Source organism: Pseudomassariella vexata (genome assembly GCF_002105095.1).
Source record: "Pseudomassariella vexata strain CBS 129021 chromosome Unknown BCR38scaffold_20, whole genome shotgun sequence".
NCBI lineage: Eukaryota > Fungi > Ascomycota > Sordariomycetes > Amphisphaeriales > Pseudomassariaceae > Pseudomassariella > Pseudomassariella vexata.
This window is the reverse complement of record NW_024467975.1, coordinates 131,117-158,370: the sequence shown is the minus strand read 5'-3', so window position 1 is coordinate 158,370 and position 27,254 is coordinate 131,117. Positions and strand designations below refer to the sequence as shown.

Below are 27,254 nucleotides of genomic sequence, written 5' to 3'. Positions count from 1 at the left end.
GTTAAAAGGTTGAAATATTTGAAAAAGTGCGAAAGTGACTTGTGTGCGAAAATGACTTGTGGATCACGTTATTACAAGACTAATTCTTAAGGAATCTAAATTAGGTAGGAGCGTCTCGAGTTCTCCTCTTAAACTGAGCGGTTCCGGGTGTCAGGGTACGGCTAGGCCGAAGGCAATAGTACAGAGTGATGGGGAGTAACGGGCGTCCCTCCTACGTAGCACCGGGTGGTCACTGGCGGTCTCAGGTAGGGGTGCCCACGATGATGCATTGATCTCTACTCTCTCTATCTTCTTCCCGGGCCTCCGCCCCTTACATAGATAGCTAGAACCCGGCGTCGGAGCCGCGGAGCACTAGTTTCTCCGATTGTTCCGCAAACCAAGACTTCCATATCGTGTCATGACTCGCACGTCCCTACACCAGAGCCCCACCGGTGTCCCACCGGTGCCTATGGCATTCTGTTCTCTAACACCAGGGTTCTACCGGATCGGGGGCGAATCCCTCCCGACTCAGCTTGTCAGCTGAGACCGGCCCGCCATATCGGCTCTCTCCTTATATTCATAAACTACTATCTGAAGCCGAAGACATAGCCCTCATAATTATATCGACCGCCTTAATAGGATTAATCTTACGGTTTACGTAGAACCTATTACCGACGCTATAAATATGTAAGGAAAGAGTCGTCATGGCGGGCCCGTCTCATATTACAAAGGACTACGTAGAGTAGCTAAAAAGAGCTTTTTAATTACCGTAAAAGAAGCTAGAAGACGTCGATTAACAGGCTAATTAAAGCCTACAGATATCTTCGAGAGAGGCTTTAGTTAGCGGTTATTACGTAGGTTCTAATTGAAAGTTGTTGTTAGGCAACCTTGGTGGGCTTTGCCAAGACCACCAAGGTTACCACGTGACTTAGCCCTTCGGGACTAAGTCCAACCTTCGTGCTCCATAGGACTAGATAGAATGTCATGCTTTTACAACCTCACAAATCTTTGACCACCTTTGCGTGTAACAGTTGTAATCTATCGAAAAACTGGCCAAGTTGGTGGTGAGCACTAACTTAGGTTAGTGAGCTCAAGCGAATCCGAAATAAATGGGGCGTGGCACGGCTAACATTTGAAGAGCCTCAATGACCTGGTACAATTGTAGCCTTGCCTCACCAGCCACAACACCACTTACCACCTTGACCTTTGGCAGTCAGCCTTGCAAAAAGTTTGAGAGTCGCGTTGATCGCGAAGCATACCCACTTCCAACCCGGCCTCTCAACTTGTATCACACCAGCAGCCATGGACGACCTCTACGATGAGTAAGTAACCCGCAGACATTCCATATGAGCCCAACCTGACCGAATTCCACTCATGTAGGTTCGGCAATTTCATTGGCGAGGAGGCCGACGCATCTGAGGAGGAGTCAGAGCATGGCGTGGATGCTGGGCAATATGTCTACGACGAGGAATTTGAGGCGGCGCATGAGCCCACGGGACAAGAGCTGATGGAATTGGACGATGAGGGACCTTCGAACGCTGTTGTTCTTCACGAGGACAAACAATACTATCCGACAGCCCAGCAGGTGTATGGAGCGGACGTCGAGACGCTCGTCCAGGAAGAGGATGCACAACCACTCACACAGCCCATCATCGCACCGCCCGATATCAAGAAGTTCACGATCGAGGAGGACGACCTCCCGCCCGTCTTTTTTGACCGCGGCTTCATGGCAGACCTGATGAACTACCCCGACCAAATACGCAACGTTGCCTTGGCTGGGCATCTGCACCACGGAAAGACCTCTTTCATGGACATGTTGGTCATGGAGACTCATGATATCGGTGAAAGACTTGAAAAGAGGAGCGGAAAAAAGAGAGATGAGCAACTACGGTATACCGACGTCCACGTTCTGGAGAGGGAGAGAGGCGTGTCAGTCAAGGCTGCTCCAATGAGCCTGGTACTACAAAGCACCAAGGGGAAGTCACACCTTTTCAATATTATTGATACCCCAGGGCATGTCAACTTCGTTGATGAAGTTGCCGCATCACTACGACTGGTTGATGGTGTGGCCTTAGTGGTGGACGTGGTAGAAGGAGTTCAGGTCAACACCGAGCAGATCATTAAGCATGCCGTACTTGAGGATATTCCCATGACACTCATAGTCAACAAGGTGGATCGCTTAATACTCGAGTTACGCCTTCCGCCCACCGATGCCTATTTCAAGCTGAAACATTGCATTGAAGAGATCAATACCATTATTGAGAACACGATACCGGGTGCGGGAGAAAAAAGGCGCCTCAGTCCAGAGAAAGGCAACGTGCTGTTCGCATGTAGCGAAATGGGCTGGTGCTTCACCCTTCAGTCTTTTGCCAAGATGTATGCAGACAACTTCCCGGGCGTCATCATGGATGAGTTTGCCAAACGTCTCTGGGGTGATGTCTACTTCAACCCGAAGAAGAGAACATTCAGCCGTAAGCCATTACAGGGTGAGAATCGTGCGAAGCGGTCCTTCATCAGTTTCATCCTGGAGCCAATCTACAAAGTCTTTTCGCTTTCCATCAGCCAAAGCCCCGAAGACCTCAAAGCCACCTTGGCTTCATTGGACATCGTCCTGAAACCATCGCAGTACAAAACGGACGCTAAAGTGCTACTAAAACTGGTGTGCGAACAGTTCTTCGGCCCGTCTACGGGCTTCGTCGACATGGTCGTTCAGCATATTCCCTCGCCGCTTGAAGCGGCACAAAAACAGTTGGAACGGTACTACACGGGCCCGTTAGACACCAAGGTGGCAGAATCGATGAAGGCTTGCGACCAAGACGGCCCACTAGTGATAAACATCACCAAGCTGTTCAACGCTACCGATGGTAAGAGCTTTTCCTCGTTCGGCCGGGTCATGAGCGGCACAGCGCGGCCAGGGATGCAAGTGCGAGTTCTTGGCGAAGGATACTCAATCGACGACGAGGAGGACATGACCATGGCTACAATCTCTGGGGTGCACATTGCGGAGACGAGGTACAACATACCAACCGACGGTATTCCGGCCGGAAACTGGGCATTGCTCGGCGGTATCGACAACTCTATAGTCAAGTCGGCAACTGTTATGCCTCCTAAGCTGGAAGATGACGAGGAGGCGTATATCTTCAAGCCAATAACGCATTTCACCGAGTCTGTCCTCAAAGTTGCCGTGGAACCCATTAACCCGTCAGAACTGCCGAAGATGCTGGACGGCTTGAGGAAAATCAACAAGAGCTATCCCTTAATCACGACGAAAGTTGAAGAGTCTGGGGAACATATCATCCTCGGCACTGGGGAACTCTACATGGATTGTGTTCTCCACGACCTGCGAAGGCTCTACGCGGATATGGAAATCAAAGTTTCTGACCCTGTGACCCGATTCTGCGAGACGGTGGACGAGATGTCGGCAACAAAATGCTACGCTATTACCCCGAACAAGAAAAACAAGATCACCATGGTCGCTGAACCGTTAGATGACGGCATTCCGGAAGACATTGAGGCGGGCCACGTCAAGATGCGTGACGGAACCCGGAAAGTGGCCAAGTTCTTCGAGGAGAAATACGGATGGGATCTGCTCGCTGCGAGAAGCATATGGGCATTTGGACCGGATGAGTTGGGCCCAAACATCTTACAGGACGACACGCTTCCCTCCGAGGTAAGCCCCACGCGGCAGTTTTCTTCTTCCCATCATTATGTGGCACAGGTCTGAACTCCTAGTGAGTCATTATATGGACTTGCTCGGAACGCTGCAAGACGTCGCCCGAACTGGAAACTCGTTCGCTGTGTCTGGATTGTCCTCTCAGCCTCAGAACCAGGAGCCGACCTCTTTACCCCGAATACCACCGTGTTGAATAATACCTAACATGTTTGGCAGGTCGATAAGAGTCTGCTCAAGACTGTGCGAGAAACCATTCGCCAGGGTTTCAGTTGGGCAGCCCGCGAAGGTCCATTATGTGAAGAACGTAAGTTAGTTCACTTGAGTCTACTCTATCTCTTACCTTTTCGCCTCCTCCATTCTGCCTTTTGCATGGATTGCATTGCACGTACCCGCCCTCCTTCAATTTTATTCCCTTCCGACACATGCACACCACACGCACGCCATACAACGCAGAGAGTTTCCGCGCGTCCGGCCGAGAGAATATAATACGTCCAGATCCGATAGTCTCCATCTTGGAGCGCCGATGTCACTCCAGATTTCATCTCGATGCCGCCGTGCAGGGACCAGGAGGGAACAGGGGGCCAGGGACTTCCAGCACAGTGATGAGAGCTACAGGGGTCTTGGCAATCCTCCCACCAGTTAGGCCGGCAATGAACTGGATACAACCCATGTCGCGCACCATATGCTAGGAAACAAACTGCAGGCCAACCCCCCCCCCCCCTTTCAGCGTCGCAAGCATCGCCTACCGGTCGCATACTTGCTGCAGAAGCCCTGGCGAAATCCTGTTTTCCGGCTGGCTGCCACTACTGTCCTGTCAAGTGGTACGGCACAGTACTGCATATTTCGACTAATGGTCGATACTCGTCGAGAGTTGCCGGCCTGTTGTTACTCTGGCAAACATTGCACGGTGCGCTGCAATTCCTGCTCAGCACTCCGGCCTTGAGATCGGCTGGTGACGGTGAATTTCCCGCCAAAATACCACTATCGCCTCCAACGGTCCCCACTGTTAGTGCCAAACGTTCCGCAGTCGCTGTACGCGGATTTGGGGATGTGCAGGGCTGGGCGTCCACCAACCTCGTCCGCTCCAGCTTACGATTAGGCGCCCCTAGACAATACCGAGTTGCCAGTGCTACTGGCGCTGACGTTAGCACAGGGCAACCTTGAGGACGCCTCTCGAGCTAAGAGGTATTCTCCAGGCGAGCGTAAACTAGCAAGTGCTGTTTATGAATATATCCACCATATGCCCATGCTACCGCAGTTCCCTCACTCAAGCCCGCGCCGGGTGGATAAAGCGATGTAGATTTGACTGACGGTGTGTGCTAAACAGCAATCCGCAATACTAAATTCCGCATCATGGACGCGTCGCTGGCGCCAGAGGCCATCTTCCGCGGAGGTGGTCAAATAATTCCAACGGCACGCCGCGCCTGTTATAGCTCCTTCCTCATGGCATCCCCCCGCCTCATGGAGCCACTCTACTCAGTCTCCATGACGGGACCCCAGGATTCAATCCCGGTGCTGTACAACGTGCTGGCACGGCGTCGCGGCCACGTGCTACTAGACGGACCCGTTGCCGGTACCCCATTGTACCGCGCTAGTGGCTTGCTGCCCGTCATCGACAGTTTCGGCTTCGAGACGGATGTGCGTATCCAAACGCAGGGGCGCGCCAATGTAAGTATGGTCTTCGAAAAGTGGCAAAAGGTTCCTGGCGACCCACTTGATAAGGAGGTGGTACCGCGTCCTCTCCAGGCCGCTGATGCACAAGCTACGGCGAGAGACTTTGTCCTGAAGACCAGGCGGCGGAAGGGGTTGAGCGAGGATGTCAGCGTGGCCAAGTTCTTGGAGCCCGACTTCTATCAAAGCCTGTTGGAAAGCGGCGCGTTGGGAAGTCCGTAGTTTGGGGAGGGGTTGTGTGTGGCGTCAGTAGTGGGTGGTCGATACCGATTTAATCGAGTCTACGGTTCGCATGTACAATACAGGGTTTACGAATATTGAAAGCCGGGTACCGTCGGTCTCCGCAAAGCAACAGCAACCAATACGTTCACGAGGCTACACTGGACGCATCGTATTTGTTCTGGAAAATTGGTGATAGGAGGCATCTGCATATCTTTGCTTGTGGCAGGATGTCTCCATTCATACATACTACGTACATACTTAACCGTAGTACTAAGGCAAGAAACAGGGAAGTGAGTGATGTTGACTGACTGCCCTGCAGTGTGTCGGCCACTGCCTATTCAGCCTATGCTTGTCCAATACTGCCCAATGGAGACGAAGCGGCGCAGCCTAGCGAATGCGAGTTATCTCATCTTATCTGATGCGAATTTCGGCCGGAGCTGACAATCAAATTGGCTTTGACTGGACGGGAAAGCGAGTTGCTGCATGCAGTTCGCATTCGAACGGGGTTCTTTGATGTGGCGCTGGGAGGTCCAATACTGTCGAGAAAGACTTACCTATGTTAATATTCCATCTAGCTTCCATGGATCCACCGATACTGCCAATACTGCATCAACCGGAATACTGGCACCTCATTTTAAATGCACAGTCTGGGCTGCTAGTTTTGTCCACCTGGTCGCCGACTGCAGTGACAATGTGTGGCACTGTGAGGATATAATCCGGCAGGTAGACTAGACTTGATTAGTCTAGATCTGACTTGCATGTCCCGCCTGACGTTTATTAGTATTGCTATTACTATTATAATTTGGGTTTTCCGCGTAACCCATTTAATTTTACCAAAAAGACGCATGCCGGGTCTATGCGGCGAGCCGTTGTTGTACTGCTTCTGGAATGTGGGAGGGTGGTCGGAACTATCGGGTTTCCCGGGGTGAGGAGGGGGCTCAGGAAGAAGGGGGGGGGTTGGGGAATTTGGGGCAGAGAGGATGGCTCTGAGCAGCAGCATGTGAAGTGGTGTGAAAATCGTCGACCACGGTGCATGTGCGGCTTGACAATGACATGGCGGGATGAGATGGACGGCCGCCTGTCCTACACGATCTTCCGATCTTCATCATTGGAGTTGCGCCGAATATGGTGGACGGCTGCAGATTGATGGCGTTTTCGTTACCCAATTACCAGTGGACGAGAAATGATAGCTGATCGGATAATTTGGGGACACTGGCTACTTGCTCACTTGATTAGTAGAGCCTACGTTAAGAAGATAGTTTAGTGTATGTGCCTAGGCTAGAGTGACAGAGACGTGGGTTTGCCAACCACCCCATCCATAGGTGCTGTTCAGATCCACTGTGTCGTCATGGATAGCCCGGTGGTGGAAAGGCGTTGTTGAGTTGGAGAGCGCGCCCTACTGGTTACGTCCACCTAGCTAAACTGTTTACAGCAGCAGCAACAGCAACAGAGCTGGTTAACGTTACATAGCGGTCGAGCGTCTGTGCTCGGGGGACTATTCGACCAAATTGAGTAATACCTCAACATGGTTATATACCCTTTTGCTTTCGTATAGCGCCTATCGAGCTCGTGCGTGTTACAGGTTGTGGTTCGCATATTCCAGGGTTGACGACAGTGGGTATGCCTTGAAATGTTCGCTTCGGTTCAGCGAAAGCTGCTTCAACACGAACTTTAAGACGGGGACTCGGTTACAACGCGACCAGGGCCGTCACCGAAATTTGCTTCCTCGCTGCCGATCTTAGGAAGATCATGCTAAGTTACCATCCACAACCCATCCGAATCGGGCCGCGACTTTGGTTCGGGCTGACGAGTAACGACATCTCAACTACTGCCGGAGAAACGTGGCCATAGATACAATCTGTCATCTTGGGTTTTGTTCTACTGGCGTTGCTAGACCAGACGTTGAGTTGGACTCATACATGGTTCGCCACAGATTATATTAGTGGCCTCATCATCAACATGCACGATGCAGCTTGGAGATGTGCCTTGGAAACCCTTATCGGAGTGTGCATTGAAGCTCATGAGGAACTTCACCAGACTCGAGACATTGCCGACCAACAAGCAGTCATGAAAGACGGTGTTTAGTTCTTTCTATTCCAAATCTCAATCCCCTTCCATCGAGACTCGGCACCGCCCACGGATATTGCCCCAATTGCCCCAACGCCGGCCCAACAGGCCCGTATAACCCCTTGAATCTGTACCTTCCAGATTTTCCCAAGCAAGCCAAGCAGAAAAACGTAGCTATGTGGCCCAAGTAGTGTTTCCTGGCTGGATTGGATAGAAACCCGGTGCAGACTCGGACACAGATGGTCAACAGGACCCAAATGGCTGCCATGTGTGCGGCCTGCTTGAATGCTTCTACAAACTCACAAGTAGATATAGCATGACCAGCAGGGAGCGTATTGTGAGCTTGTTTGTTGCCCTGGGTACATAATGCTTCGAGTGTTTGAGCCATTAAGTCTTTACTCGCAGGTCGCAAGCATCGCGTCGAGCATCCCTTTGAGGTTGTCATTCTCCAAAGCCGCAGCTACTCTCTCCTTGTCTGCCAATTGCTTATTGACTTGGTCGTCCTGGCTGTGCGCCCCCTCCTTGATCACCACGTCCACACGGTAGTTGGGCGGCAGTGCCTGCTCCAGACGGACCCTGACGCCAAGTCCAATGACGGTCGCCAGAGAACAATGAGTAATGGTTGGCGTTATCTTGACAAGCACTGTTATCAGGGTATCTGGATCTGAATGTGCAGATGGAGAAGGTGTGATTTGAATATCAGGTAGGTTCACGACAGCCAGCTGGCCAAGTGAAATGGGATGCTCAGGGTCAGAGATGGTGGAAATCAAGTCTGAAACGTTAGCCGTCTGATACTCGCTGCGGGACGTATAATTAGACAATCTTGAAAAGGCGTGGGAAAAAAATGGCATGATAAACACCTAGACAGTTGAGTGTCGGTCATACAAAGTACATCATGGAACCACGTGGCTCACGTGGGCTCTCAGTAGAGTTTTCCAGCAAGGGCAGCGATGTAGTTCGTGGAGCGCATTGGCGCTGCACGAATCTATCACGATGAAACGTGCACCATGTACACTGGCAGCCCAGGAGACACTTGGTGGTTCACAGCATGACAAACCAAGCCTCCGCCACGCCCAAATAGGCACAGGAGCAGATGAAAATGGACTCTGAAGTAAATTCAGGCTGGCTTACCGTAGATCTCCTGCTCGTCGATGGGTTCTTCAGTGAAATCGTTGTCCTTTTCGCGGATGTCGTGCCAGGATACGTCGCAGAAGGGTTCCGACAAATATTTGGGCTTGCGCATAATGAGCTCACTCAACTGGGATACTGGCCCCTGAACCACAGCCTTGGTGGCCTTGGACTGTCTGGTGGGCAGCTGTGCCGCCGTGAGGATGGTGGGGTTTGCGTTATCCATAGTGGGTTCGGTCAGGGCGCATGTCCTGGGATTTTTGGGTATTCGGTGAGGAATTTGATGACGATGAAGTTGCTAGGATAAGTGCAGGTGGTCGCTTTCAGTCGTGCGATATTTTAGATTGTGGTCTATGGACTGGTGGCGGTTACATCGCAAGCAGCGGCTTTGGTATGGTCGCCACTGCGCCACTGCTGGTCCACAGTAGTGAAGTGTTTGTGCAGCGGTTTCGGTGCTCAACTGCGTAGATGCATGCTGTTTGCCAGGCAGCTGGCGGCAGACAACAGGCTCAATGGGGAGCGGAGTGGGGCCACGATTCTCCGTACCTACCGTGACTCCCATGAGCTGATGGTTTTGTGTCCAGACTATTGTCAAGGTTTATTGTGGTTTCAAGATCTGGATCCTACAGAATTTGATCCAAACCAAGTATAACCTACGTTGGGACCAAGGGGTGTTCTGGGTGTCTTCATGGTTCTGTGCTGCATCAAGCTTCATATGAATTGATGGCTTGGCAAAATGTGGCCGAGTTTGTGATGGTTTTGCCAACGTGTCCCCTTCCCTTCCGCTTCTTGCGGAACGTCTATGGCAGGTAGTCAAGTTTTCTGCTATTGGTCTCCTGATGACATGGACATGTCTTCATGCACCAGAATACCTGACTGCCTGTGCCTGGTCTGCCGCGTGTCTCGCTGCTGAAATAGGAAGGATACAAATACAACCGTGGATTGAGGTAGCATGACTAGGACCCGCCCTGCACGTAGTCCAAGACCGTATTTATCTGGATTGGAGATGGTATAATCTATCAGATCTGGTGTTCTTGCAGGGTGTTGTTCTCAGAAGATCCTCTCGTCATTTAGTAAATTCATGCGACGTCTCATTTCGAGGCAGTGCGGCAATGATCACCTTGCTATATTTGACTAGTGGCCGTCAAAGCTATACTAAAAGAGACGTACTACTATGGATGGAGGCGTCATTACCGTTGACACCGCCCTAGGGGATCATTACGTTCTGAGGATCTTCTATCGACTGATAGAAGATCTGTAGAATGTTCGTCGACTCGAGCGCATAAAGTCAAATTCCCCGATCCCTGGCACTGCGCCAGTAGGCATCGGTCTTGCTTGGTACTTTACGGTGAACAGCCGGGCCGGTGGATAAGAAGCATGGCGCAGGAATTCTGGATAGGTCCTGGTTCTCCGATCCCGTCCTCAGATCCAACCCAAAGGGTCGTTGATGGACAAGGCCTGAGCTGAACCTATGGTTCGTTACTGGCCGAGGTTGCCGAAAGGGGAAGAACAGTTGGGATTCGTGTGCCTTGCAGGAATCTGCCTTTTCCACTACCATCATCCCAGCTTCTCTCCTCTCCCTCCCTTCACCCCCTTATTGACCAACAGTGTAATAGATACCCTGCTACGCATGTATTGGCAACTTGATACTGAGACGTCTGGTCTGAAAGTGAGGAGAGTTCATGACGAATCCAGAGCTAAGATATTGGCAAAGTATAAGGCATAAGAATGGCTAACGGCAGATCTGGACAACTCAAGAGGAGGGCACTGAGTCTATCAAGGCGGGGGCTCGGAGCAGGGGTACAGGCATGAGAATAACCAATGTTGTCGTGAATACCACTCGCGGACTCGTGGAGATGATTGTCCGTATTTATCCACCGTTCAACTAGATCCGCCTGACGAATGTATCGGCCGAAGAAGTGGTGGTAGCTTCAAGACCGATTCCCATGACGAACGAGCTGGCGCGCAGGCTCGTGGACTGGGGTTGATGCTGGGTCTGGAGTGACTATTCAGCCCCTAGTAAGCACACAACCTGGATCACGCAGAGCTTACAGTCTTGTTCATCTGCCGCATCCATGACTGAACGAAATATGTTAGCACATGCCATCGGTTACCAAGGTCCGAAAACCGAAACTCGGCTTTCCAAATGTTGGGTGTCCTTCTGGTTACGTCCCGAGGGATCATCCTTACATCATTAGGTGGACAGTTCCCAGTTTTTAAAACATAACTTATTGAGATGTGTACTGTGTACGAAGTCCTAACCTTAGGATAATGTGACTTTAGTTCCAATGCGAAAGTGCGGAGAAAGGGTAGTTGAGTGGTCAAGGGTGTGGGGGACAGTGCCATCCATTGCATAGTCATGTTCCTCGGTAACTTTTCCTGCGAAGTTCTCGGCAGCGTTGTAGCCTAAGCGGTAGCGAGCAGCTGTTGCAAAACCCTCCTCTTTTCCTAGCGCTTGTGTTTTGCATGTGACGCTGCTACACGAGTGTGTGCAGTTGATGAATGATTAGAGAGAGGTACCACGCAGAAGTACTGTCGAGAACCTCCCAGTTGGGTCGCCGGCACAACGTCTCTGGCTTGTCATTTGCTGGAGTAATTTTCTTGGCTACCGGGGACCATTGAGGCGCGCAGACGCCAGGGGGGTGGAAGGGCAATTGGTCCTTGGGACGTAGAGTTGGGGGGACCTTCAGGGACTTTGGACCTGTCACTTTTAGTAAATTTTGGGTTCCAAGATTTTAAGGAAAATGACACATGGATATCCCCTTCCAGTGCTAGGGTGCCGAGTTCAGGATACTAATAATTTCCGTCACTGTCGAGGCTGTGATGAGATACATACCAACCAAGTTGTACAGGTTACGCCACCTCAGAACTCCCGGAGAAGAGCCAAACAAGATGGGAAGTTTGGTGCATGACATTGGTTGTGTCGCATTCTAAGCGACGGCATGGTCGCCGCCTAATAATCGACATGAATTTTGAAGGTGTTTTCCGTCAAACACATCTACAGTCCTTCGACCCCCACACCAAAGATGCAAACTGCACCATTTTCCAGAGTCGATCTATGTTGGTTCGCCAGGGTACCTGCATCTCGTCTGTGTTGCAATATTGACAAGAGTAGCATCGAACATTCGCAATGTTTCTTCAGCAGAAAAAAAAAATGCCAATCTTGTTTATCCCTTGTGGCTACACAGAGGGTGGCAGCATGTTGAGGAATGCTCGCTACCATCCTTGTACTGTCGCTGGTGTGGCTTTGCGGTCTATCTGGGTGTGTCCATCGATCAGCGAATTCGTCCAGCCCAACACGACGCGTGATGAGCACTGCAACACAGAAGACTGTGACCAACAGTGGATCGTGAAGTGGACTGATTTTGTTCCCATGGGACAAACGATGAAAATAGCTTCACCCCAGAGAGAGCTGTCAGGTCAGAAATAGAAATGTACGTGTTTCGCCGCCAGGAGTAGTGGCGTTTCAGAGGTCTGAGAGTTGTCCGCATACGTCAAGGGGACCGACCAACCTCTGAAGACATGGCAGAGACATATGGGACGGAGAAACCCGCGATTATAAACAGTACACTGCATCTCAGCTGTGCGTTACCGCAATTCGACAAGCGGAGGAACAATTCACGTTGTCGACTACCCAGGAGGAGATTATATAAATAATATTAAATACGCCGTAGGTGTTAACCCTCGGTACCTCTACAAGTACTCCCTTAAGGGGCTATAGATGATATAGCGGGCCCTTAAGCCGCGTCGGGCGGTTATACAGGTAAACTTGTAGCCAAACGACTACTAAACCTCCTGTCCCTCCCTAAGTCTGTGCTACAACCCCTGCCTGAACTACCGATAAGTGTGGTAATGTGGCACTTAAACTCGTCCTCAGGGGTGGGATGCTGGTGATGTGCAGAAGATGCTCGACTATTTTTTGTCGCGACAAGTCGTAGTATCTGCTAATTAGGGTTCTCGTCGTATACATCTCAACCATACGCTCAAGTGGATAGACCGTAACGTGGTCAGACGCTCGCAAGAATCGCGGCGAGAGGGCGTGCTGCGCGCCTTCTATCGTGAGGGGACGGGTTCGCCGACGAGCGTTATCGGAAAGGCGAGGTCCGATAAGGGGTCGGATTAACGATTCGAATTCTGGACCGGCTGTCGAGTTATATTCCGCCGACGTAGTGCTTGACGGTCGACTGGCTAGGATGCTCGTAATCCTAAACTGCACCAATCTCCCTATTATCGCTAGGTAGGCGAAGTCAACAAGGTGGGCAGCGCGCCGTAAGGGTTGACTAAACCCCCTTGTGTGTCAGCTGCGGGATTCGAACCCGCGACTCGTCACCGACCCAAGTGGGCGAGGCTCAAATCAGGACTTATCTACCGGCGAAGTGACCAACTACACCAGCCGACGAGATTATATATATTCTAGTTAGTAGCAGTTGGGAACTGACGCAAGTTTCGCAAGGGGGGTTGGAATAAGGATGGATTGAGCAGCCCTGTAGCGGTCGACCAGACGGTCTCGGCTGCCGTCCCGCTTAGTGACGAAATAGGGACTTTTCTCTGCTTTTCCTCATCATCTCATGATGTTCGTGGAGTCTCTCATAGAGACGCATGGGCCAGTTATTGAGCCGAACAGCCCCGGCATCGCTGGGTTATGATCAGGGACGATGAACAGGGCTAGAATGAAGAAGCCGAGTACGATGTTGGGAAGGACGATCTCTCTGACGATGTGCCATCTCGAGTTGTCTAACCGGCTGTTGAAGTCACCCAACCCCGACCGCTATTGCGGAGAACTCATGGAGATGGTTGTTGTCCGAGTCATGACTTTGGCAACATAGTACGAAGTACATGTTACTTTGTACCTGTTATGCTGGATGTGCAGGAGCGAGGCCCTGGCCTTTTGCAATCAGAAAGTGGATCCTTGGGCGGATCTCTACCACTTGCACTCGCAGGAATGACTTGATATTATAAGCTATGACCCATGGAAGTGGTTGATGCTGCGAGCAATCATACCTGAAGGAATCCCATGCTGCGAGTCGGTTGACATGGACTTAAGGTACCTGGATATTCAAGGGTGCGAGTAGAGCAGCTGATGTGGGTAGCATGTTCTCATGGTTGCCTACTTCGTCCGATGTCGAGCGAAGGCATCATGGTTCGACTAGACGTTTCCAAAAGATCAACAGTTCCTGTCCCGGTGCTCGAGAACTCAGAAGTCAATTGAAAATGTTCCGTGGTAGGACTGTACTCCAGAGTAATCCATGGCGTTACAAGAAACGGTGAGCTGCCCAATTGTGTGACTCGGAAGAGCTCGGCAACGTGATACAACAGCGTTGTGCATGGGCCATCAGGAATCACCCACATTAAGGGCACACAGTTTATCGAGTCGCACGTAGTAGTACTTGTGAAGCACCTCTTCAAATCAAGTCGCCCAGTGGTACACACACAAGTCGATATATACATCAATTGATCACATGGGTAGAAGTCGAGGAACTTTGCGAGGCTGCGACATTAGAGTAGAGACCTTCAGAGCTGTCAAAGTGCCTCTCTCCGGACCTGCCTTTAACCCCTCCTTCCGGTGTGATCCAGAAGTACCGCGACGTACTTTAAGTTAATTAATCAGTGCTTCCACCTGGGGTGGCTCAAAGCTCAAAGCTTGCAGCCCCTTGAGTCCCCACGATTTTGCCCTGCTCTTTCCGCCAAAAGTACGCCAACGCAGCCACAGGGCTATTCGGCAAGTGCTAAAATTGACTTTGGGAGTTAATTGTGCACCCTGATCAACAAGGTTGTTTCACTCTATAACAGAAACGATATCGATTGATACGCGCAACTCTCCTAAGTTGGTGTTGCTGGTCTCATCTTCTGCATGGGATTGCAGCTTCGCAATGTTTGGCAATTGCCCTGGCCCGCAGCTCTGGCGCAGATGGGCTGCCTATTGAACTGATACCTCGGCGCGAAATATGGCCACACACATATTAAGGGATAGGGTATCATAGTATACCCTATGGTCAGCCGTTATGGACGACAATGGCCTAGTGATATTTCCCTCCTGCTCTCTCACTCTCTTCCAGGATCCGGGTTCCTCACCATTTTGCCACGACTACCGGCAGACTGGGCGAACAAAATCCATTCCTGGAATAAATATTGTTTTGTCCCAGAGATCATCTGCCGTCCTCGAGTGAGAGGATCGATATCCACCATCCATCACTTGCATCTCCAAATCACAGCCTACCAGTACCAGCCCACCTATACATCTCTTTCCCATTCGAACCTAGGCTGACTGCTAGTCTTGTGCAATTTCATCAATATAGAGCAAGGGTTCTAGCTACTAAGAGCAGACTCTCACCTGAGCCAATTTCTTGCTGGAAAGAGCCTCCCACCATCACTTTGGGCGACGCTCAGCGCTGCTCCACTGTCCCTGACAATCCCTGGCCGTCGAGTCCCGGGTAGCAAGTAGACTGGGACACACTCCACGCTCCCTGACACCTGCCCCCTCGTCAGTTTGTTCCATGCCCATTCTTCGGTCCACTCTTGTCCATAATAAGGGACCGCTATCCCCCAGCGCCTTTACTATCGGTCCCTCTCTACCGAAGAGGCAAAAGCGCCAGCCATATTTTTTGGTCCGACGTCCGTTTCCCCCTCTAAACCTGCGACGTAGAACTTCTGAACCGATCAAGTGTGGCGCGCCCAACGTTCTTCGGTTACTTTTTATATACCTAATTATTTTTTTTGGCTTTGCTTTACTTTGCCGCCGTTGCACACGCGCCCGCAACGAGCGACGTCGACTATCTAGAGGAGCTTAGGTTATCTTGTCCGCGTCGCCAGAAATCGAATTGTCGAATTGTTTGATGAGGAGGAGCAAGAGGGGTTCTCGGTAACCGAGGGTTAACAGCCCACGTCCAACACCGCCATGTCTACAGATCCTTCTGTTCGCAGGCTGCTGCCGCAGAGCTCGCATGTAGGGCAGTTCTCGTTCGCGCCGCCAGCATACCAACAGACCCGGGAAACCCAGAAAAGTGCGCCCCATCATTTGTGCCCCAGATTTTCAATTGGGTGCGTTCTGACATGCAGATGTAGACTACGTGTTCGTGGATGAGCATAATCGCCACAAGCGGCTGAAAGGTGAGATTTAATCTCCAACGCCGTGGAATTCTAGTTGACTCTTGTGGCTGACCCAAATTTGTACTTGCAGTGATGAGGTATGACAATTTAGCAATAGGCGGGGGGATGGTTTTTTTTGGTAACACTTGTACTAACAATAGACCTCGAAAGAGCTTGTGAAGGTTGCCGGAGAAGGAAAATTAAATGTGACGCTGCAACGACAAATACATGGCCATGCTCGGCCTGCATACGGCTGAAGCTTCACTGCGTTCGACCTAATGGACAGTACGATGGATCCCCGACAGAAACGCAATATGAACGGTCCGACTACGACGGTACGCAGATGCAGGACAGCTTCAGGCAGATGCCCATGCAACAGCAGTCCATGATGGGAGGCCATTCCAAGCCGGGCATGTATGGTGCGCCAGGGCCATATCCAGACAACCAGGACGTCTATCAGACAGTCCAGTATCCAGGCGGTTCTGGAGGTCAACACAATATGCATTACACGACGATTCCTCCCCCCGTGGGCATGATGGACCAGTCATACGCACCCGCAAACGTCTTTCCGACCCCTCCGATGCACCAACAGACGGCTCATTCCGAGTCCTCGCCCGAGTCATACCATCAGGACCAGTACGGGCAACATGACGTCGCCGACCTTCTGGGAACGCTCAAGATCGATGAAAGAGGAACTGGTTAGTCGCACCCATGTCTAGCTTTGACGTGCAACGTGTCACGGCCATTAGCTGACTTGCCACAGCACCATACTTGAACAAGAAACAGTCGCTGCGAAACCTGCAGGAAGAAGAGCCGGTCCTCGAAGAAGTTGACGATTTCAAGATGCCACTGCCGCCGATCACCACGGGACCCGGCCTGAAAATCCGCATTCCACCAGAGTTGATGCCGGACGAGGAGACGATCCTGCACTATTTTGACTTGTATTTTGTAAACGTACATCCTTACGTTCCCGTGCTGAACAAAGCCCATTTTTACCAACAATGGAACTCGAATCGAGAGTCCATCTCCCCTCTGGTTTTGGAAGCAATCTTTGCGGTAGCTGGGCGCTTGGCAGACGAACCCGCCCAGGGCCAACAATGGATTACTCTAGCCTCTAGTAAGTGGTGATGATCTTTTGGAACAAAGGCAACAAATCACTGACCAGGGGCAGAACACGCCGATTCATTCATGGATGTGCCGAGGCTGAGTACCTTGCAAGCCCTCTTGATCATCCTCAAAGCTCGCGAGGCATCTCCCAAACGTGGCTACTATTACCGCTCTTGGATGTCCATAGTCAACTGCGTCGCAATGGCCAAGGATCTTGGTCTTGACGAGCACTTCGAAGATCACAAAGCTGGCAAGCCTTGTGGGTCCAATCCCCTCGAGTGCTGTATGAAGACTCGAATCTGGCAGACGATTTTTGTCTGCGAGGTCATGATTGGCAGTCCTCAAGGTCGCGATGATCTCTCGGTTGATTTGAATTCCTTGGACTTCAGCGTTCCAAGACCCATGCCCGGTGGCGACGAAGCCGAATATCACGTTGGTCGAAATTTCACCTACTTGGCTCGAATTGTGCACAACATCAGCCGAATGAACTCTGTCTACAGCAGGATAAAGAGAAGGAAGGACTGGGGTATTGACCCGGAATTCGTCCAACTAAACCCATCCCTCAACGCGTGGCTGAGCGACCTCCCCGCCGATCTATCCATCACGTTCCCTCCGGACAACTCGCCTCCTTGGTTGCCATCGCACTATATTGGCAATCTGCACTCTTACTACTACCTGGCTCTGATTCTACTTCATCGACCTCAACTCACTTTCCTCGAGCCGACGAGCCCGGATGGGCAGTGGAAGTCACACATGATTCTGTGTTATAATTCAGCCAAATTGCTGTGTCGCACGCAAGAATCCATGTTGCAATCCTATGGTCTGAGTGGTCTTCAATGCATGCAAAGAGGCATCAGCTTCACCATCTACGCCATCCTCTCGTGCATCGTCCTCCACCTTGTGGGTTCCAAGGTGCTCTTAGTATTGCTGGGCAAGCTTAGCTGACAATCTCACAGGTGGCCTTGACGTCTCCGGACCCCGATCTGAACACCGACGCCCGGGACTACTTTACACGGCACATGCGGATTCTCGAGAAGACGATGGGGTCCTGGCCCATACCCGAGATGGTCAAGCAAATTGATGCGGTTCGAGAAGCGTTCTCTGCTGACACCCGGAAACCCTTTGTGCTAAAGCCTAGTTTTCCCTACGGGAGCCCGTCCCCTACGACCCAATCTAGTCCGCCTCGTGCCACTACTTTCAGGCCGCCAATGCTCAGGACCGGCTCGATGGACCAGGGCTTAGATCAAAACTCGCAAGTCAGTTATACCAGCCATCCAATCACGCCACCAATTTCCGCAGGTGCTGGGGACAACAAAAGTGACTCTCCTGCTGTACAGTCACTCGTCATGATGGCTTCGGGCCAGAATTCGCAAGCTCCTCCAATGCCGCACGGAATGTCCATGGCGGATCCGCCAAGTTGGAATCCTTCGCGCATCTTTGAGTAAGCGGCCAATGTAATGACATCTTTTCGCGGCTTTGCTAACTGTCCCCTAGTCAGTGGAACACGACCTTCGGTACGCCACCAGCCCAACCCCAGCCAAGTTCCGTTGCCCCTCAGTCCAGTTCTCTAAGTATCCCCGCTTCTTCAGGTGCCCCAGAAGTCCCATCGATCCAGGACATTCAGAGCGCACACGCCAGTCTCCCAGGCGCTTCCCAGTCTATGGCACCCCAGTTCTCGGCCCCGCCTGTGCAAACCTTCGTCACGCCAGCCATGTGGCAAGAATCTGTAGCTAGTGTCTACGAGGGAGGTCTGAAAAGACAATGGGACTACGACGGTGGCAACTCGATCGCCGGCGCCATGGCAAAACGTCGCTGATTTACGCCTAACGCCGAGGACGACTGGCGTTTTCTCTTCGACGGAATCATTCTGAAATACGACGACATAACGGTCCAGCAGCTTCAATCCTAAAAACCAGAACAACGTGAGATGCAGCTCGCGGTATCCGCGGTTTCCACGTCGCATGCTCACTACACATTCGTTCAGCTTTCCGAATTCACATGTACAACAAGCGATATCTTGGCGAGGAAAGAGCACCACATAACGTTATGGGTGGCCTTTCTCATGAATCATATGACTGGTATGTAGCGACGAGCGTATTACACAAAATCGGGGATATGTCCCAAGGGTTAAAGGATATTGGAAGTCATATGGTGGTTTTTTTTTGGTTTTAGAAAGTACGGGGGCTCGCATCTTTGAGCTGGGCGTTTTGGGAGTTGTGCATCATGATTTCGGCTGTGCGAACACAAAGGGGATGATATATGACTGGTCGTGGACCCCTTATAGTTTATATCGCTTCACATGGCACCAGACGCTATGCCATGTTGGACGGATTGCTTCTGGTGTAGGCGCTGCTGCGGTGCGTTGTTCAGTGTATGCAGAGAGACGAAGATCGCTTCTGGGTGACACCCCAAGCCCTTTAGCAGAATCAAGAATACCCACCCCCACGTTTGATTTGGACCAAGTATATTTGCCACAGCTTGCGATGTGAGTGTAGCAGGACGTTACAGCATTATTCAGTTATCATCACTGCTCTGACCAGCCATGGGGAACGGCGGATATCAGACTTGCCATGTGTACTTGGACGGCTAATGCATCCTTGGTTCCTTCTGCGGTTTCACATATCTCAGTTATCATTCCCCCTGAGAAATCATACAGCCAATATCCTAATGGAAAGACAAGGCATTCGAGGTTGTGAGTAAGAAATGACAACATAGATATTAGTGGTATGTTGCAGTGACCATGGTGGAAGCAAGGGTGCCCCGATGAGCGTCCCATTGCCCCGAAACCCAGGACTGTCCGAGCCTATGGTACAGTATACCTTGGAGACTGGCATTGGCCCAAGGACAAGATAATGAGGAATGCCAGGTCCACTAGTCTCCAGACCGAGGAAGGAGGAGGCAACGGACGGAATAAGCGAGTTGAATTGAATATATCATCAGGAGTGAAAAGAATGTCAAGGATATCTCCTCGCCTTGGTAGCCAAAGTTTGCTTCGAAAGGACATCATCTAGTATTGGTACATATAAAAAGCACGGAGGCACTTGTGCCACGAAGATGCCACGGCGTTGTCTCACAGTACGAAAGCTATCAGAGAAAACGCAACTTAGTGCAGCCGTGTCACTACGGACGTGAGAGAACTCGGCCTTTTCCAAGTCTGTTTTACGTAATGATAGTTTTTGGCCCTCGGACAGATCCTAGAAATTGATGCTAATGCAGTGACATGGTATACTGGTGTGAGGAGCACATATGCGACATGGTACGCCGAAGTATACTGACTGCGCGCACTGATATCACATGGTCATATCATCTAGGGATCAGAGATCTGTACCTATTATCTTTAGGAATGGTAATTTGTTGTAAGAGCATAATATTGGTTTGTGACTTGTCTCAACATTGAAGCATGTCTTAACTGCTGCAGGAACTTTACTAATATTGCAAGATGAAGATTACTAACGCACTCGAACACGGAGTTATCGTACCCGTCTCAAAGTTCATTAATGCAAGTAAATTACAAGGAGACTGGAAACCCAGTCTTCCGGATGCGAACAACCAGTGCACTTTATAATGAGCCGACCTAGTTGAGTTCTGTATCTGTCTGCAATGCTTGGAAGCCGTTCTATCTGCGTTGTGAGCGGTCATTATGCGGTCATGAGTAGCCGAATTTGGACTGGGGGACTGTATATGACTTTGCTCTATGGGCATGGTGACTGAAGGTGATCCCTCATGAAATGGAAGTTATAGATGTCGATATTCTATGTCTGGCTTATAGGTAGCTAAGATGTTGTAGTGGCGTGTGGCAGACAGGGCACGAGGGGGGTGAGTTCAGTTCCGAATGGCTTATCTGGATGTGCGATAAGGGAGGCTCGAAGTAAATATTGTAGAATTGAATTTGCGCACGGAATAAGGATGCCAAAATGGGCGACGAGTTTCCAACAGAGGCAACAGATTCCATTGATGCGTTATGACTTATCTCGATTAGTATAGTGGTCAGTATACGGGCTTGTCATTTGACATGTACGCCCGGGACCCGGGTTCAATTCCCGGATCGAGAGAATATTCTTTTTCCTCCTATGGAACTTTTTACTCATCTTCCAGTCATTTTTCTGAACTATATAACCAGGAAGCATCTTCCCCCACTCATTTTTTCTTCACAATTTTGAGTCAATATCTGGTGTGACTCAGCGGAAGCGTTCTAGCGAGCCACCTCTATTACCAAGTAATCTAGTTGGGCAACTCAAAATCTAAACAAAGCAAGCCGCAGCGGCATAACAGCAAGTTCACTATGTGTAATAACGCAAGTCTAGTCTTGAAAACACACAACGAAGCCATAAAACCAATCTATTAATTGAGTGTTCCGTGAGTCTCATCAACAGTATAAGATACAAAACGTGCTACTCGGCATGCCCTATGGATTGCACCGCTTATCAGTTAGGGAGATTGATGCCACTAATATTTCAGCTGAAAAGGTCCCTTCCCTTCCACATCAGAATGCGTATTTCGGCATTAACTACGTACTATCGGCAATGGATGCGAATGCTTGACACGGTGTTTAGCGTCGGGCCGTCGACGGGACTCGGTCATAGGCCGAATCCGTAAGTGGTTAAACACCGGGCCCACTTTATAGTCATTAACTTGGTAAGGCTTGGTGGCTTTATTCTGACCTGCTGGTATGTCAACCCGAACGATTCAGCAACAGGCGAACGGCGAACTCAGATATGCGCTGCCAAGGCGCGATTTCAGCGTCACTGACGACGAGAAAACGACCAATTAACCAAGATTGTCACTAAACACAGTGCCATAAGCGCCGACATGGCCGACTGAAACATGATGATGCGGCCAGCTTTTGCGAATGACGAACAAAACTCCCAAACAATGGCTCAACGGGGCTATTTCTGTACCGTCTCATCATCTCATCTCTGCGGCCAGCAGTGTGCCAAGACTGTTTCGATCGTCACGTCACGATGACAACTATGGAGTTGGATGCTTTCGGAGGCGTGCGGTGCATGCCGTCTTGCCCGTGTGGCCCTCCCAGGAAGCAATGTCGATCATGCCGAGCCACGAGTTTATGATGAATCAAAGTCGACCAATGTTTTACTGCTTCGCGACATGCACCCATGGTCATCTTTTTTAAGAACTATAACCACGGCTGTTGAACCAGTCTTGATAAGGCGAACAGAACAGCGGCGCTGTCAGTTAAACCTTGTCGAGTTCCTTTTCACTCATCATCTTATGATGGTGGTTTCGCTAGCCTTAATCTCAAACGCTCCGAGTTAGGAGCTTGTCTCAATACGGCGCCACATCCCGCTCGACCCCTGTTGCCCGACTGCAAACTGCGGCTCTTTGGGCAATCCTGCACCGAAATCCGTCAACGCTGATGGCGTTTGGTGCAGAGCCGCAAGGTCTTGCGCCAGGGACTCCTAGTGCCCCTCGATATCCTAGACCATCGTTGACTTACTGGGTGCGTCCTCCTGGCGCGACTGTCAACTGGAGTACCTGCGCGCAAGCGTGCACTGCGTTCCAACGCCTGAGTGTGCAACTCGTCCCGATGGACGACCCTGGTCGAAACCAACTCCAAACTGGTCTGTTCACCATCTCTTGCACGTACTCTCTTTTTCATTCGCGGCTTTTTCATCACTTTTCCGCCTTCAACTATTGCAGATGCTGTACGTCTTAATTGTCTCGCTGGCTCCACGCTTCCCACTCTTTTGATCGACGCGTCGCCTTTTCCAGTCCTGAGTAATGTTTGCGCACGTTTCGACTGAAATCTGACCTTCCTTTACTGCCCATTATACTCCTGAGGCTTGGCCGTCGTATGTTTCCCGATTGCCATTTCGATCGCTGAACCGGCCTCTCTACTACCTAATATCTGGACTTGAAGATCGCCTGTCGACCTTGTCATACACCCTTACACTTTTTTTTTCTTTTGTCTTTCGGGTTGATCCCACATTATCAAGTTGGCTGGTCTGCTTGCGCCGCTTTTAGAACAGATCGGCACGCCATATTCGAAGTCATCGCAGGTCGATAACACGGGAGGACGAGTCGCCCATAATCCGGCTTCAGGATGAGGGCAAATTTCCACGGCGCCTTGTTTCTCGGGCTCGAGTTATTGGCACTCGCCCAGGTGCGTATGGGAGTCAGGGGTTTGATGCTGAGGGGAAACAGTTCAGCTCATCAGATATCTAGGCCGCCACCACAAAAAACCATGTCAATAAGCCAGTAAAACGAGGATTACTGGCGGACATTCTAGATCAGCTATCGGGCCAAAAGGGGGCGAATGACGACCAGAAGACTGTCACCGAGACAATTCTGAAAACTATCACGGTTGGAGATGGCGGAGCAGCGGGCGGTAACGGATCGACTCCCATGACCGTCACAGTCACAGCGCCAGCGCCAGCGGTAGATCCAGCAGCAGGAGGGTGAGTAAATGGGCGCAAGCGCGGGAAGACGCGGGACTTGAAATCATGGAGGACAACATGCTAACGTGAAGAACAGAGGGCAACCCTCATTTGTAACGACGACGGTTGTCGATACCGCCCCCATTCCGACAGTGACAGTCACGACGACTGTGATGCAGATGATCCCATGTGGAACGACTACTGCGGCCGCCGTTCCCCCAGCTGTGCCATCCTCCATCGCCTCTTCCGCTGCGGCTGCCGTCTCGTCGCCGCCACCAGCAGTAGAAGCACCAGCGGCTACTACCGTACCACCGCCACCACCGCCGCCGCCCACTATCACTCCGTCATCCCCCACTGTCACTCCGTCATCGAATCCGGTGCCACCCCCTGCTGCCTCGACTCCATCCGTTGAGACCGCGCAACCTACACCAACAACTATCCCTGCTACGACTCCGAGTATCCCCACGTCAATGACGAGTTTGATGACTATGCCACGTGAGATAGCCTGAAACCCCTTCCAAAGATGGACTTGAACTGATCAACTGACTCCCACTATAGTCCAACAATCTACTGAACCGGCTGCCTCACCGAGCACCGCCGCGTCCTCACTGGCTCTTCCGCTAGAAGTAGATACGAGTACTCCCGTTGCCGCGGCGCCTGCAGTAGTAGTCACGCCACCCCCAGGGGATGTAGCCAACGCCGGTGTCATCGAGGGTCCCTCCATCAACCTGAGTGGCTTAACGTTAAACAGCATTCTCAACCTCGGCAATCTTGTCACGGTCACCATCGTCCCATAGCATCGCATCGCCTCGCCCCAGAATTGTTTGCTTGACTAGGACAGCACAGTACATAGAGGAAAATACCCACTAATTGCGTTGTAATTATTTCTTTCTTCAATTCTTACTTGGGTACAAAATCCCTGGGACAGTTGGTTTATATGTGTACCAGTTTATGCACCTGAGCAAACATGTGTCGGGGAGGCCAGCTGCAGTCTGGCCTCCCCGATGCTAGACACGCGATTGGGTTCAATGTGTATATAATTCCATTCTCACAGCTAGTATAGGAGCAGGCCAAGAGCTAGTCTCTGAAGGGCATTCCAAGAGTTTACTTACCTAATCTAAGGTCGTATGGTTGACTGTGATAGAGTAGAAGGTCGGCTGAAAGGTTCATTGGCAGATTCCATGCTGATGGTTCTTATCTCGTATTTGACACGTAGGTCATACCATCCCCCGTCACCCTTTGGGTAATTTTAATTGAGTAGGTCGCACTAAAAACTGACCAACTTCAATTACAGGCAAATCAACGGTCACTTTAGTTATGCACTGTAAAGTTGGTGATCTGAGGTAACATTAGGGCCCTTGTGCGACTTGGGACCCTCCCGTGTCTCTCTCCACCTGTAACTCCCTTCTTCGCCTTCGTAGGTAGCCGGAATGCCAGTCCTAGTGAGATCCTTTATATATATCGTAAATACACCGTTTTGTAGCTCTTTTCTCTGGGGTAAATTATGTCGTCGCTTGAATGTACGGCCAGCGCATGTGATAATAGCGGATGGTATATTCGGTCCTCCGATTCGGAAGAGTTAACCTCTTCTTAGCCACCATAACTTTACTTGTCAGGATTTGACCTTGAATAGGAGGAGGAGGATCTCCTGCAGCGGATTAGGTAGTGCCTGCCGTTTCTTCCCCTCCCCCTTTTCAAGCAGTGTAGTTTCTCTCTTAACGCCACACTTTTGGTGCATTCGGCTACTTACTCCGCTTCTATAGCCTTAAACCTCTTGAAAATCTTATAATACTTGTAGCGGCTGCGAGGAGAGGATTAATTGGTAAAACCACGAATTTAGCGGCTTGTTTTCGCGGGAGAATCACTATCAAGTTCTGTAACTTCAAAGGGCTCAGTGGTACCGCGATTCTTTTTTTAAAAAATGTAGCTGGATTTATCCGTACCGTATGATCAGACCTCAGATGGAATTCGTTAGTGCTGGAGCCGTCATACAAGTGTTAGGTGGTGGCCATACCTACTGACCGCCTGACCCCGTTTCAATATACGTACCCGGCGTAAATTAGACTTGTTAATAACCGTACTATACCTATATTCCCCCTCTTAGACACCCGTATCGTCTATATTATACGCATTATCGGGTTTAATACGACAATTTGCATATAATCGTTCGAGGAGAGTATAGAAGTCTCGGGGCTTATTCGAATCGAACGCTTTAATTCGGCTCACATCTACGACGCGCCTAATCTTAGGAAGTATCTAGAGATAGCGACTAACTCAGTGATATACCTAGTATTAGCCGAGTAAATTGTTATCCCCTTAGGTAAGGAGGATTTCGATGGTAAAGTCGCCTATACATTCGTATAATTTTTTGTATGAGATCTAGTTCACGATATGATACGAAAAGGTAGGGGGACCCACTGGTTAGGTGAATCCCATTCAATTAGATACTATAACGTTGCGCACTACTGCATTATAGCATCCTCCCCCCTAGGTGCACGCATCAGCAAGGCTCTAAGATCTGCCCTAAGAATATATCTTACCCTACTATTTAGTTTATAGTAGAGGATCAACTAGGCAATATTTTAGTTATAATAATCGGAACTCTCTAATATCTAAGCTCTACCCTCTCTATTTAGATAAGAGAAGGATATTTAAAGGTGTAGGGTCTTTTTTACTTTCATAAGGGAGGACCAAGCCCCTAGGCCAATAGACCAAAGGATCTAGAAATGTCAGTGGATCCTGACATTTGGTCCGACTGACTGCTATATACAGTACTATATGGCTATGTAATCGCCAGTACTGTGCTATTTACACCAGAGTTTACGATTTCATTTCCTCGTCTCCCTACGTAACTAGGACACTAGTAGATATATACTATAGTAGAGGTCCTACTAAGTATCTCTGATGCGTGCACCTAGGGGGGAGGATGCTATAATGCAGTAGTTCGCAACGTTATAGTATCTAATTGAATGGGATTCACCTAACCAGTGGGTCCCCCTACCTTTTCGTATCAATCTCTATCGTTTTAAGGGCGTATTCTGTCAGGGTACGGCTAGGCCGAAGGCAATAGTACAGAGTGATGGGGAGTAACGGGCGTCCCTCCTACGTAGCACCGGGTGGTCACTGGCGGTCTCAGGTAGGGGTGCCCACGATGATGCATTGATCTCTACTCCTTCCCTATCCTACTTCGAGGTGGTCCTTACATAGATAGCTAGGCCGCCGCTTGGACCCGGCATAACAGCAGGGTCGGCGATGCCGAGGATCTTGACTCTCGTCATCCCAAAGCTTCACATAGATTGTAATCATGACTCGGGAGTCTTTTGTCCGAAACACCCCTCCGGCGGCCCACCGGTGTCCTGCGTTCAGTATCCTGACATATTCGCTATAGCCTTATAGCTTCTAGGTAGCTACTTAGCTATCCGAGAAGATATAATAAGTGCTAGATTATATATTTCTAGCTGTCAGAGCCTCTAGGGCTTTTGATGCGAGTGCATATGGGGTGTGAATTGTTGTATTGGGAAAGGATGGCCAGGTCAGCTATTCTGGCCTGGCAGAGCTCTTTTATAGTTCTGATCCATCTCATCTATAACTATAGGGTAATCCCCCATGGGGTCACGTATCAGCTTTAAAATAGCTATTAGCTTAGCGTCTAAGACCTCCACATAAAGACCTAGATTACTACTAGTGAAACGGGGTTAGGCGGTCGGTAGGATGTACCTATCACCTAACACACTGAGAAGACGGCTCCAGTACCTTCAGATCACATCTGTTGGTCTGATCAAACGGAGATCGTGGTACTGGTTACAAGAGCGAAGCTCTTGTAACGTCTTATACGCGAGTTGGTCGGATGTGCCTCTGAGACTAGCAACGGAATAATTCTCAGAACATAATATCTAGCTCTTATAGTCGAATTGAATCTCTCTCTA

At 50.4% G+C, this 27,254-nt stretch overlaps 5 protein-coding genes and 1 non-coding gene across 6 annotated transcripts; 5 read left to right on the top strand and 1 right to left on the bottom strand.

The window, feature by feature from the left end:
• The first annotated feature begins 1,117 nt into the window (after positions 1–1,117).
• BCR38DRAFT_449829 (P-loop containing nucleoside triphosphate hydrolase protein) lies at positions 1,118–4,350 on the top strand. The gene is made up of 3 exons (XM_040861316.1): positions 1,118–1,301; positions 1,360–3,649; positions 3,869–4,350. The coding sequence occupies exons 1-3, from the start codon at positions 1,282–1,284 to the stop codon at positions 4,136–4,138; spliced, it is 2,580 nt and encodes an 859-aa protein (XP_040710524.1). The 5' UTR covers positions 1,118–1,281; the 3' UTR covers positions 4,139–4,350.
• A 561-nt stretch (positions 4,351–4,911) lies between these two features.
• BCR38DRAFT_108783 (elongation factor G, III-V domain-containing protein) lies at positions 4,912–5,873 on the top strand. Its single transcript, XM_040853356.1, has one exon. The coding sequence runs from the start codon at positions 5,006–5,008 to the stop codon at positions 5,543–5,545; it is 540 nt and encodes a 179-aa protein (XP_040710523.1). The 5' UTR covers positions 4,912–5,005; the 3' UTR covers positions 5,546–5,873.
• Positions 5,874–8,007: 2,134 nt separating this feature from the next.
• BCR38DRAFT_354818 (FAM96B protein) lies at positions 8,008–8,966 on the bottom strand (the record flags this gene model as incomplete). Its single annotated transcript, XM_040856904.1, has 2 exons — positions 8,008–8,384; positions 8,744–8,966. 2 exons carry the CDS (start codon positions 8,964–8,966, stop codon positions 8,008–8,010), a joined length of 600 nt encoding a protein of 199 aa, XP_040710522.1.
• A 6,669-nt stretch (positions 8,967–15,635) lies between these two features.
• On the top strand, positions 15,636–18,749 carry BCR38DRAFT_490148 (uncharacterized protein; the record flags this gene model as incomplete). The annotated part of the gene is made up of 8 exons (XM_040864484.1): positions 15,636–15,741; positions 15,803–15,847; positions 15,918–15,924; positions 15,998–16,524; positions 16,590–16,943; positions 16,998–17,833; positions 17,890–18,374; positions 18,428–18,749. 8 exons carry the CDS (start codon positions 15,636–15,638, stop codon positions 18,747–18,749), a joined length of 2,682 nt encoding a protein of 893 aa, XP_040710521.1.
• A 2,153-nt stretch (positions 18,750–20,902) lies between these two features.
• Positions 20,903–20,985, top strand: BCR38DRAFT_t352. The gene has a single exon. It is a non-coding gene; the product is annotated as a tRNA-Asp (tRNA).
• Positions 20,986–22,994: 2,009 nt separating this feature from the next.
• Positions 22,995–24,125, top strand: BCR38DRAFT_490147 (uncharacterized protein; the record flags this gene model as incomplete). Its single annotated transcript, XM_040864483.1, has 4 exons — positions 22,995–23,054; positions 23,117–23,349; positions 23,426–23,823; positions 23,887–24,125. 4 exons carry the CDS (start codon positions 22,995–22,997, stop codon positions 24,123–24,125), a joined length of 930 nt encoding a protein of 309 aa, XP_040710520.1.
• Between the last annotated feature and the right edge of the window lie 3,129 nt (positions 24,126–27,254).

Coding starts and splice junctions, on each gene's coding strand:
- BCR38DRAFT_449829 (XM_040861316.1), top strand. CDS start 1,282: ATGGACGACCTCTACGATGA. Junction 1,302..1,359: donor ATGGACGACCTCTACGATGA/GTAAGTAACCCG, acceptor CCACTCATGTAG/GTTCGGCAATTTCATTGGCG. Junction 3,650..3,868: donor ACGACACGCTTCCCTCCGAG/GTAAGCCCCACG, acceptor CATGTTTGGCAG/GTCGATAAGAGTCTGCTCAA.
- BCR38DRAFT_108783 (XM_040853356.1), top strand. CDS start 5,006: ATGGACGCGTCGCTGGCGCCAGAGGCCATCTTCCGCGGAGGTGGTCAA.